Source organism: Grammomys surdaster, unplaced genomic scaffold (assembly GCF_004785775.1).
Source record: "Grammomys surdaster isolate TR1022 unplaced genomic scaffold, NIH_TR_1.0 125996, whole genome shotgun sequence".
Classification (NCBI taxonomy): domain Eukaryota; kingdom Metazoa; phylum Chordata; class Mammalia; order Rodentia; family Muridae; genus Grammomys; species Grammomys surdaster.
The window spans coordinates 2,246,324-2,257,644 of NW_021620812.1; the positions used below are offsets into that span (position 1 = coordinate 2,246,324).

Here is an 11,321-nt window from a genome sequence, read left to right on the forward strand (position 1 = left end):
ACACACACACACACACACACACACACACACACACACACACACACACACGTACATGTAGGTTACTCACACATATTCATTCTTTGCTCCACACTTTGTCTCCGTATGTCCTTCTGTGAGTATTTTGTTACTCCTTCTAAGAAGGATTGAAGCATCCACACTTTGGTTTTCCTTCTTTTTGAACTTCATGTGGTCTGAGAATTGTATCTTGGGTATTTCAAGCTTTGGGGCTAATATTCACTTACCAGTGAGTGCATACCACGTGTGTTATTTTGTGACTGAGCTACCTCACTCAGGATGATATTTTCTAGTTCCATCCATTTGCCTAAGAATTTCATGAATTAATTGTTTTAATAGCTGAGTAAATGTAATGTACCACATTTTCTGTATCCATTCCTCTGTTGAAGGACATCTGGGTCCTTTCCAGCTTCTAGCTATTATAAATAAGGCTGCTATGAACATAGTGGAGCATGTGTCCTTGTTATATGTTGGTGCATCTTCTGGGTATATGACCAGGAGTGGTATAGCTGGGTCCTCAGGTAATGCTATGTCCAATTTTCTGAGGAACCACCAGACTGAGTGGTTCCAGAGTGGTTGCACCATCTTGCAGTCCCACCAACAATGGAGAAGTGTTCCTCTTTCTCCACATCCTCGCCAGCATCTGCTATCACCTGAGTTTCTTATCTTAGCCATTCTGACTGGTGTGAGGTGGAATCTCAGGGTTGTTTTGATTTGCATTTCCCTGATGACTAGGGATGCTGACATTTCTTTAGGTGCTTAGGTAAATATTAAAACACATATCTCCAGAGCACAGACATACTACATTATTGTTATCCATTCCTATGGGATGGACACTGAATTTTCCACTTTTTAGCCACCACGAGCAGGCTGCTTTGAATAATGTTTACGTTCAAGTTTTTGTATAGATAGATTTTTTTTTTTTTGAGACAGGGTTTCTCTGTGTAGTCCTGGCTGTCCTGGAACTCACTCTGTAGACCATGCTGGCCTCGAACTCAGAAATCCGCCTGCCTCTGCCTCCCAAGTGCTGGGATTAAAGGCGTGCGCCACCACCGCCCGGCTAGATAGATGTTTTTAACTTTCCTGGCACATAGAAATAGAAGGGTCAGAGGTAACTCTGTGTTCACTGTTTGAGGAAAGGCTGCCGCCTTCCAGCCGCCAGCAATGCTCACACACCCTCTATAACAACTGCTATTTTCTACCTTTATTGTAACAATACAGCAGATGGGAATGACTTACATTTCAAGGCGACTGACAATATAAAGCAAGTTTTCATCTTATTATCCATTTGTATAGTTTCTTTGGAGAAATGTCTACTCAATTTCTTTGCTCATTTTTATATTAGGCTACTTACCTATTTAGTATTTAATTGTATGTTGTAAGCCTTTTAAAAATCAGATACAGAATCTGTAAACATTTTTTCCCATTTTACTATTTTAATGTTTTTGGTGTCTTTGAACATAGCAGATCTTGGTGAATTCAAGACCAGCATGGTCTACATAAGGAGTCCCAGGCCAGCCAGAACTATATAATGACAGTCTGTTTCAAAAACCCAAAATCAAACCAAACTAACCAAATATAAAGACAAATGCTGAGAATTCAGCTTTGGAAGCTGCCGCACAGGTCAAATTCTGACAGTTCCTGAGGAACAGAGCTTTTGGGAGGGGCTGGCACCACTGCGTTCTTTCCTGTGACAGCCAACAAGATGGTTCAAAGGCTGCCTTGCATGGCCTGGCTTTTCAGACCTCTGTAGAGACAGCACTGAGCCATGAAACCACACGTACGGCTCAGTGTCCTTTGGGGACTCTGATGTTATCTGAAGGAATGCTATCTGGACTTCTCAAAGTCCTGTGAGAGTTCTTGAGGTTTTGTCTTTGACAATTTATACAGAAACACTCATTGTTTTCTGGAGGAGCTTTTCGGTCGTCTTCATGCTTGGGATCAAGTCTTGGGTATTGTGCAGAAGGGAAGAGCGCTACACTAAGGAGCAGCAGGGCTAGCCCTTGGGCATCTGTACTCTAGAACTCCAGCACCTCTGCAGGCTGTGGTGTTTGCACTGTGTGCACAGCTGGTGCTGTGTTAAATGCCTTAAAGTAAACAATCTCCTTTATTCCTTATATCAGATTGTAAGTTCAGTTAGACTACTATTGGTAACATACAGGCAAAGGGGCAGAGATGAATATTAACAGGAAATGTGCTTTAGGTTCTATAAGTAAATCCTTAAATGTAAATCCAGACATAGCATTCCAGAGTGTAGGCTGATCGTGCTTCGTTTGAATGTGGCGGCTGAAGGCTGATGCCTGGTGTCCCTCTTGGTCATTTCCTCCTATTGTGTTTAAGACAGGGTCTTTCACTAAACATGGAATTGCTGACTTAGCAAAACTGGCTGACTGGCAAGCCCCAGACATCCTCTGGTTTCCAGTATCCAAGTTCTGAGATTTCAAGTGACTGCCCACGCACCTGGCTGCTGACACAGGGGCTGGGCTCAGATCATGTCCCCATGCGTGTGCAGAGACTTACCTGAGTCGCTGCTCCAAACTCAGACCTTACGCTCTCAATTACACTATACTGTCTGTCTTAGACAACATCACAGGAGTGGTCACAGCACCAGTATCATTTAGGCTAATATAAACATGTGGCTTAGGGCCAGAGAGATGCTAGTGGGTAAAGGTCTGATAATGAGGTCAAGCCTCAGGACTCCATAAGACAGAACCAACGTCCTCAAGGCATCCTGGGAAATCACTTTTGCATGTAGTTCAAACCAGTGAGTTTTCTTGAGGTGCTGGGGATTGTGGAATTTAAGTCTCTCAACAGTTTATGGTAGAACTAAAAACAAAGATGAGCACCAAGGGTCACCTGCAACTGTGACAAACCCAGAGAAGGAATGGCAGGTTCCTCTTGTACCGCAGAGGAGCACGGGGCTCCTGTACTGCAGAGGAGCACGGGGCTCCTGTACACAGAGCTCTCACACTCATCTTGGGGTCTCAAACACAGGTTGTGCAATCCTGGAAACTGGCCAAGATACTTAGAGCAAGAGAGAAAGAGCAAAAGAGCAAACAAACTGTCAAATATTACAAACTGTGAAGGACTGAGAGAAGCGGGAAGGAGACAGGCTCTACAAGCAGAGGAAACCTTTCAGAAACTGCAGCTTTGCGAAAACTGACTAGGGTTTCACGGTAACATTATTTAACATTAAATCTGACCACAGAGAAAAATCAGGTTAGCTTTGAACTGAATACTATATAGCACTTACTGGCTAGGAAACAGCAGCTTGTTAGTATCTACGGTCACTAACAAAACTTAGCATTTATTACTCAGGTAGAGCATCCTTGGCCTGAGAATCCTCCCCAGAATGATAAATAATTTGAAACCTATGTCCAGATGTGTTATCACAAGTGCAAAATTCCATACTTTGCCTTGTATGGGTTGCACCCAAAGTACAAGATAATAAATATAACCTAAAATTATCTTCAGGCTATATAAAAAAGAAATTTATTTATTTTACATATATTAGTGTTTTGTCTCTGCTTGTGTGTGTGTACCACACGTGCCTATGGATGGTTGTGACCTATCATGTGGGTTCTAGAAAGCAAACCCAGATCTTCTACCAGAACAACTAGTGCTGGGCCATCTCTCCTGCGCCCTGTAAATGCAATTTGTGTCTAGACTTGCACTCTATTCCCAGAGATGTCATTTTCATGCAAATACTCCAAATATATATGTATATACAAGCACACACACACACACGACATTGCTGGTCTCAAACACTTCAGGGCAGAGACGCTGAGCACACTCTTTATATAGACACTAGAGGACTGCTGTACGTGGGTGTAGCCACCATTGCCATCTTAATCACAGAAAATATGGGCAGGAGACATGGCTCAGCAGTTAAGAGCATTGGCTGCTCTCTCAAGAGACTCAGGTTCAATTCCTAGCACCCACATAGCAGCTCACAACTGTCTGTAACTTAGTTCCAGAGGATCTGACATCTCACACAGACACACATGCAGGCAAAACACCAATGCACATAAAATAAAAAATAAATTATATCTATTTTTTCTTAAAAAGTAACTGGGGACAGTAAGACTGCACTCCACAGATCCTCAGCAGACTCAGACCTACTGATGCTCTCTCAAAGGAAGACTGAAGGAAGGTCGTCAGACCCTCCTGGGAGAGTCTAGACACTCCTCCCTGGACTCTCTCCTTCCTGTATGTCAGTCTGTACCAGCTCTATGTGGTCTCAGGAGGTGCTAGGGCTTAAGACAGAAGGTTAACCAAAGAGGGGACAGCATCCGTGCAGGTATAAGGAAGTCATCATCCATGCTGAGGTGAGGCATCTCAGGGACACAGCTGTCTGGGGGTCTCTCACCCTCCTCACACAGATCCTGTAAGCAGGCCCCAAAGCTCCCTGGTTTAATACCTAGCAATGAAAAACAAAGCATGCTCTGGAAGCTGTAGGCTGTACATGCCTACAGCTTCATACATTAGCGTCTCAGAGACTGAGATGGGAAGACTCTCGGTGTGAGGCCAGCCTAGACTACACAGTGAAACCCAATGATGAAAATACTAGAGAACACCAAACTTCACAAATTCAAGAGTGTATTTTATAGTATCTCCATAAAGATATAGTTGGTTGTTATGAGACAGAATTTCACTATCCCAGGCTGTCCTCAAACTCACCAAAGATATGGGTCCATGTAAGTGTTGAGAACAGAATGTAAGTCTCCAGGGAGAGCAGCTAGTGCTCTCAATTGCTGAGTAATCTTTCCAGATGCTAGAAAGAAAGTTCTGTTAGGTTATATGCCTGTAATTCCAGCCTTGAGGAGGGTAAGGTAATAGAACCGGAGTTTGGGGCCAGCATAGGCCATAGAACCTGCATAGGCCCCGTCTCATGCAAAGGTGAACAATAAAATCACACAGGCAGGGCTCAGTTTTCGAGCATTGGTTATTCATGCCCAGTGCCTGGGGTCAACTCCAAGGACCATAGGGTGGCTGACAACTACTGTCACTTCAGTTTCAGGGCATCTCATGTCTCTTCTGAACTCTGTGGGTGCTAGAAACATACGTGATGCACACAACACCCAGACAGACAGACAGACAGACAGACAGACAGACAGACAGACACACACACGGACTGAACTAAACTGTAGTCAGTGACAGAACTTCCTCACCATGTACACAACCTGTCTTACCTCTTTTGCTGAAGCAAAGAGATTTTCTGAGTCAACGTTCATGGTGTCTGGCAGGCCGAACTCATCCACCGGCTCCCTCACGCTCATATCTGTGTCTTTATCTTAAAAGTCACAAGAGTGAAAGTCAACAGTGTTATCCCTTGTCTCAGACATGCTTACTTGATATAGTATGATTTTATCTCTACTCTTTATCTTGACAGCCAGGGCCTAAGGGAGACCAGTAACAACTGCAGCAGACTGCAGTCTAGCAAAATTCTTGTGAAGTTCTTCCTGCTAACATACTGTCATGCCACGGAAGAAAGGGCTATGAAAAGCAGACTTCATTTTTAAAAATATTCTATTTTTTAATCTTATATGCATAGGTATTTATGGGGGGGGTGTTGGAGCCCTGGAGTTGGAGTTACAGATAGCTCTAAGCTGCCTTGTGGGTGCTGGGAATTGAACCTGGGTCCATCTCTCCAGCCTTCCCCCCTTTTTTATTTTAAATAAATTAAACTTAATTTTTTTTTATTAAAAGAGCTTTTGACTTTAAAATAACTACAGTATTTTTTTTTTACCATACTTGGTAAAGTCTGTAAGTACCAGAAGTACTTTAAAACAATTTATTTGCAAGTAGCTTGCCTAAATTTGAAAATTATAAGGTTTATTCAAATCAACTGAAAAAAAAATTGAGACAGCGTCTCATTATGTAGCCTGGGTTATCCTGGAACTCACTACATAGGCCAGGATTTCTACTCAGAGAGATCCACCTGCCTCTGCCTCTGCCTCTGATTAAATGCGCCACGCAGGTTGTGGTGGCCCATGTCAGTAGGAGATGCTGAAGAGGCAGAGGCAGGAGAATCACCAGTTCAAAGCCAGGCAGCTACACAGTGAGACTACTTGAAAATACCAAAAGGGCACATGCCACAACACTTGGGTTTATTTGAATTATGAACAAAACCTCTAGCTGATCACTTACTGTAAAGTGATCAATTAACACTCAGTAGTTATTTGTGTCTTCTTCAAACCCCAAAGCTGACTTTAACAAACTGAAGAGCCAGCAAGATCAGACATCAGTTTCTCATGTTTATTCTTCTTATTTAAAAACCAAATACAACTAACTGCCTCGGTGACTTTTTAAGTGGTGTTGAAGCTCATATACTTTGGAAATTATTTATCTGGTCACATTAAGGTAGGCCATCCGTTAGCAATGCAGAACACTTTAAAAGCAGGTTGGAAAAGCCTCTCATGTCATCAATAGAAATGCCTTCCTGACACTGAATTTTCAGGTAAAAACTATTTTCCTGTAATTAGATTGTAGCAAATAACTAATATACTTAAAAATGTATCATGATAAAAAGCAAAGGATAAAAAGAGATTCTCAAGCTGTTAACCTTCTCAAATGCTTTATCCCCTTTATAAAAGCAAGAAATTTCCCTTATTCTCATTTATTCAGATTTCCACTAAGCCTATCTATTAAGCCTTCCAAAAATGTTTACCAAATTTACCAGAAATCTTTCAAATTTTCTTGAGAACTCCTACATATCAGAAAAACATTTTGTGACTCCATTGGGATGTAAAAATCCAAGCTTATTAAACTCAAAAGTTGTGTGCAACCAATTAGATTCTAAGTCCTGTGTAGAACAGAGGGAGGATGCACACAGCACTCAGTGCGCAGGCACGTGCATGGAGCAAGGCCCGTGTGCAGCACATGAGCCCTGGTCTAGGTTTGCAGGAACCAGGTTTTACATTTCAATGGTTTACCTTCTAAAATTTAAATTACAATTGCTTCTTATTAGGCTGGTATCAATCCTTTAAAAGCACCCAACTTTTCAGCCTAAAATTCTACCGAGCCAGAGCCAGGCACGGTGGCACATGGGTATCGTTATTCAGGAGACAGAAAGCTAGTTTAACTCAGAAGTTCAAAGCTAATATTTTCAACATAGCCGACCTCATCTCAATAGATAGACAGACAGACAGACAGATAGATAGATAAAGTTCTTCTACTAAATGGCCACTATAAACCAAGATTAAGTGACTCTATTTAACCAGTCAGTGTAGAGATGTGGCCCAGAGTGAAGTACTTGTGTAGCACTCGCAGGGTCTAGAGCCCTGGTTTCTCCACCTAGCATACCCAATAAACAAGTAAACCACCCCAAAGAGAAAAACAAAACCTCAGAAACTTACAGTACTCTACCAAACTAGAAAATAAGACTTGAAAACGAATAAAATTGTCCTACACTTCAAATTTTATGTTATTACTTATTTTCCTTTATGTGTGTGCCTGAATAAATTTATTGAACCTTATACATGTAGATGCCCATAAAGGTTAGAAGATGATGTATACTTCCAGGAAATGAAGCTACCAGCAGTCTGAGCTACCAAGTATGTGCTGGGAAGCATGCCCAAGTCATCTGTGAGAGCAGTAAGCACTTTGAACGCTGGGCCAGTTCAGCTGCTTTATACTTTTGGAAACAGTTTCATAACGGGCAACTTGGTATCTTTGGACACTCAATTATGGGAGAAATTCCCGTAATTTACATTTCAGTACATATAACACCTTTTAAAACGCACACATATATACAAGTGCACACACACGCATGCACACACACATGAAAGCAGTCTTATAAATGAATACCCATGACATATGGGGTCAGCTGGAGCCAGTGACTTCATTCCTTGTAAAACTGTTAAAGATCTCTGTAAAGTATCCCATTCCTTCCCCATGTGGTGTTTTCTCTGCTGTTCAGTAAATACATAGCAAAGTTCCCCCTTTAGGGACATAAACATTGAGACAGACACACAGACACACAGACACAGATGGACACACAGACACCATGACTGACTCACAAGTCAGCATTTAGACAGCCACAGACTCAGACTCACAACAAGCACAGGACAGAAGACAGGAGGAAGTAGAGGAGAAAGTGGAGCAAGTAGAGAATTCAGACCTGGGCCTGCTCTTGGTTAAATGACACCAAAGGGAAATGCTTTGATTTCTTTCCTTCATGCAATATGGAAAAATCACGGGTGACTCTGCGCTAACTGCTAACGGGTTTCTACGCACCGGAAAATCACAGACCATGCCTCTTGTTTCAGTAATTGTTATAATTCCTGGATGGCAGTTTAATGGTGATGAAGAGAAATAACACATCTGCTTCTTGGGTGAGCCAATAAAAAGTATAAAGAAGAAAGCCTGGGCAATACCCTAAACTTACTGTCTTCACACACTCCATTAAAATTCACAACATTCTTTCAAGAGTTCCAAGTCTTGCTTGTACTACAAAGCACAGGGAGAGCTGGAGTCTGAAAGCTGAAGCTTTCATCTAAGCAGTTTCAGAAACTGCTCACTGCATTCTGTAGTCCATGTCCGAGGGCTTCGATTGCTATGACGGAAAAACATAACCAAAGCAAACTTGGGGAGGCGAGGGTCTATATGGCTCACACTTCCACACTGTAGTCTATTATTGAAGGAAGTCAGGACAGGACTCTTAACAGAACAGGAACTTGGAGGCAGGTGTTGATGCTGATGCCATGGAGGGGTGCTACTTTATGGCTTGCTCAGCCGGCTTTCTTAAAGCAGCCAGGACTATGAACCCAGGGTTGGCCCCACCCATAATGGGCTGGGTCTTTCACCATCAATCACTAATTAAGAAAATACCCTACAGTCTTGCCTATAGCCTGATCTTATGAAGACATTTTTGTCATTGAAGTTCCCTCCTTTCAGATGATTTTAGCTTGTGTTAAGTTGGCATAAAACTATCCAGCACAAGATCTGACACCCTCTTCTGGCCTCTGAGGCTCTGCACACATGTGATACACAGACCCATGCAACCCCTATACACATAAAATAAAAATAAATATTAAGAAAAAGTTTAGGCTGGGGTGGTGGTGCATGCCTTTAATTCCAGCACTTAGGAGGCAGAGGCAGGTGGAGCTCTGTGAGTCTGAGCCTACCCTGATCTACAGAGCAAACTCCACATGTCCAGAGTTACACAGAGAAACTCTATCTTGAAAAACCAAACAACAAAAGAAAAAAAGAAAAAACTTGCCTCCTCTGTGACCTAGCAGTTCTGCAGCAGATGTGTTTTACATAAATGTATGTTTATAGGCATATGAATATTTATAGCAATACTGTTCCTAATAGAAACTGTGAGGAAAATTATCTATTAAAAATACAGCAAGTAGTATCTTTACAGAGTGAAAATTCTACAACAAATATGAATTGTTGCTTTATACACGGAAGCAGATAAACATCATGATACGTTAAGGGAAGACTTGAATGCATGACTTCATTCATACAAGCACAAGACTTCTGGATGTGACAGCACATACCCTCACACCAGCTTCTGGGAAGGAGAGGCACCAGGACCAAGAGTTCAGGGTCAGCTTCTGCTTTACAGTCCATTTGTCTTAACACCACCAAACAACAGGGAAAACAAAGCTTAAGAACAGACAAAAGTTGGCTGTTGCCTCAGTCTCTCCTCCATTCCCCAACCCTGCATTTCTTGTAGAACAGAACATTTTGGGTTGAAAGTTTTGTGGGTGGGTTGGAGTCTCTACTGCTCCATTGGGGCTCCTGCCTGGTTACAGGAGGGGCCTCTTCAGGTTCTGTACCCCAATGCTGTGTGTCACAGTTAAGGGCAACCCCACTGATTCTTGGGAGCCTCCCTTATCCTAGGTCCTTGTCTCTTCATGGAGATGCACCCCCCACCTCCTCACCCCTGTCAGTTGCAGAGTTCCCTTCATTCTCATGGCTATTTAGTCATCCCTCCTGTCCCTCCCCATTCCTGATCCTGAACCCCCCATCCCCTCCCTATCTCCTCTCCACCCAGTTCCCTCCCTCTATCTGCCTCTTGTGACTGACCCGTAGTCAAGCACCAACCTCTGATACTATTAATAACACTCTGTTATGTGTGCAGACAGGAGTCTAGCATGGCTGTCCTCCGAGAGGCTCACCCAGCAGCTAACTCAGGCAGATGCAGACACCCACAGCCAAACAGTGGATGGAGCTTGGGAACTCTTATGGAAGAACAAGAGGAAGGACTGCAGGCCCCAAAAGGGACAGAGACTCCACAAGAAGACCAATAGTCAACTAACCTGGACCCTTGGGGCTCTCAAGAGACTGAACCACCAACCAAAGAACATGCACAGGCTAGACCCAGGCCTCCCCGCACATATGTAGCAGATGTGCAGCTTGGTCTTCAAGTGGGTCCCAAACAATTGGAATGGGGGGTATCCCAAAAGCTGTTGTCTGGGATATGTTCTTCTAGCTGGGCTGCCTTGTTTGGCCTCAGTGGGAGAGGATATGCCTAGCCTTACAGAGACTTGATGGGCCAGGGTTGGAGGGGATACATTTCCATTGGACAGAGATGTAACCATACTTCTTTTTATATTTCTTCCTTTTGTAGCTCAGGCTGACCTAAAATTCACTCAGGAGACAAGGCTGGATTTACACCTGCAGCAACTCCCTTGCCTCAATCTTTGAAGTACTAGGGTTACAGGTGTGAGTCACCATGCCACGCCCAGATCTGTTTTTTTTTTTTTCATTTATTTGACACTGCAAAGAGACTGAAAGTTCTTTAGAGAATTCTGATTGAACTCATATGTTCCAATATGCCCAAGTATTGAGCTAAGGATTATCACAGACCGTTTATTCTGACACAGGTAACTATTATAGGGCTGGCCTATTATGTCTAATAATCTAACCTTTCTCTTCTTGCAACTAGAACAAATGAGCCATGTCTAGTCAAATTTCTTTTCTGCTCTCCGAAACCTTCCATAATTAGTCTCCCTGCCTGATGTTATTTCCCACTAATTACTACAAACAAACATAAAATCCTGTCAGCATGGGTTGACAGTGTTCTAGCCTGAGTTGTGCAGTCCTCCGGTTGCTGCTTCACAATGCAGACAGAGCAAGAGAGAGAGAGAGAGAGAGCCGGGGGCAAGAGCAGCAGTGGGGCCATCAGCGTTACACTCAGGATGAAGAAGGTGTGTACAGGGGCAGTGCTTAGCGTTCACTAAGCACAGAGCGCACCGCCATTGCTGTCTTCCACCTGGGCATATGCATCCCCCACAGTGCTCCACGTCTGCACTGCTCCCACCTGGGCATATGCATCCCCCACAGTGCTCCAC

At 43.2% G+C, this 11,321-nt stretch overlaps 1 protein-coding gene across 4 annotated transcripts in view; it reads right to left on the reverse strand.

The window, feature by feature from the left end:
- The window catches only part of Miga1 (mitoguardin 1), a 57,219-nt gene that overhangs the window by 18,499 nt on the left and 27,399 nt on the right, over positions 1-11,321 (reverse strand). For all 4 annotated transcript variants that reach the window (XM_028754306.1, XM_028754305.1, XM_028754307.1 and 1 more), the window contains exon 7: positions 5,208-5,308. In XM_028754306.1, coding sequence (XP_028610139.1) covers positions 5,208-5,308 — 101 coding nt within the window. The remainder of the gene's footprint in view (positions 1-5,207; positions 5,309-11,321) is intronic.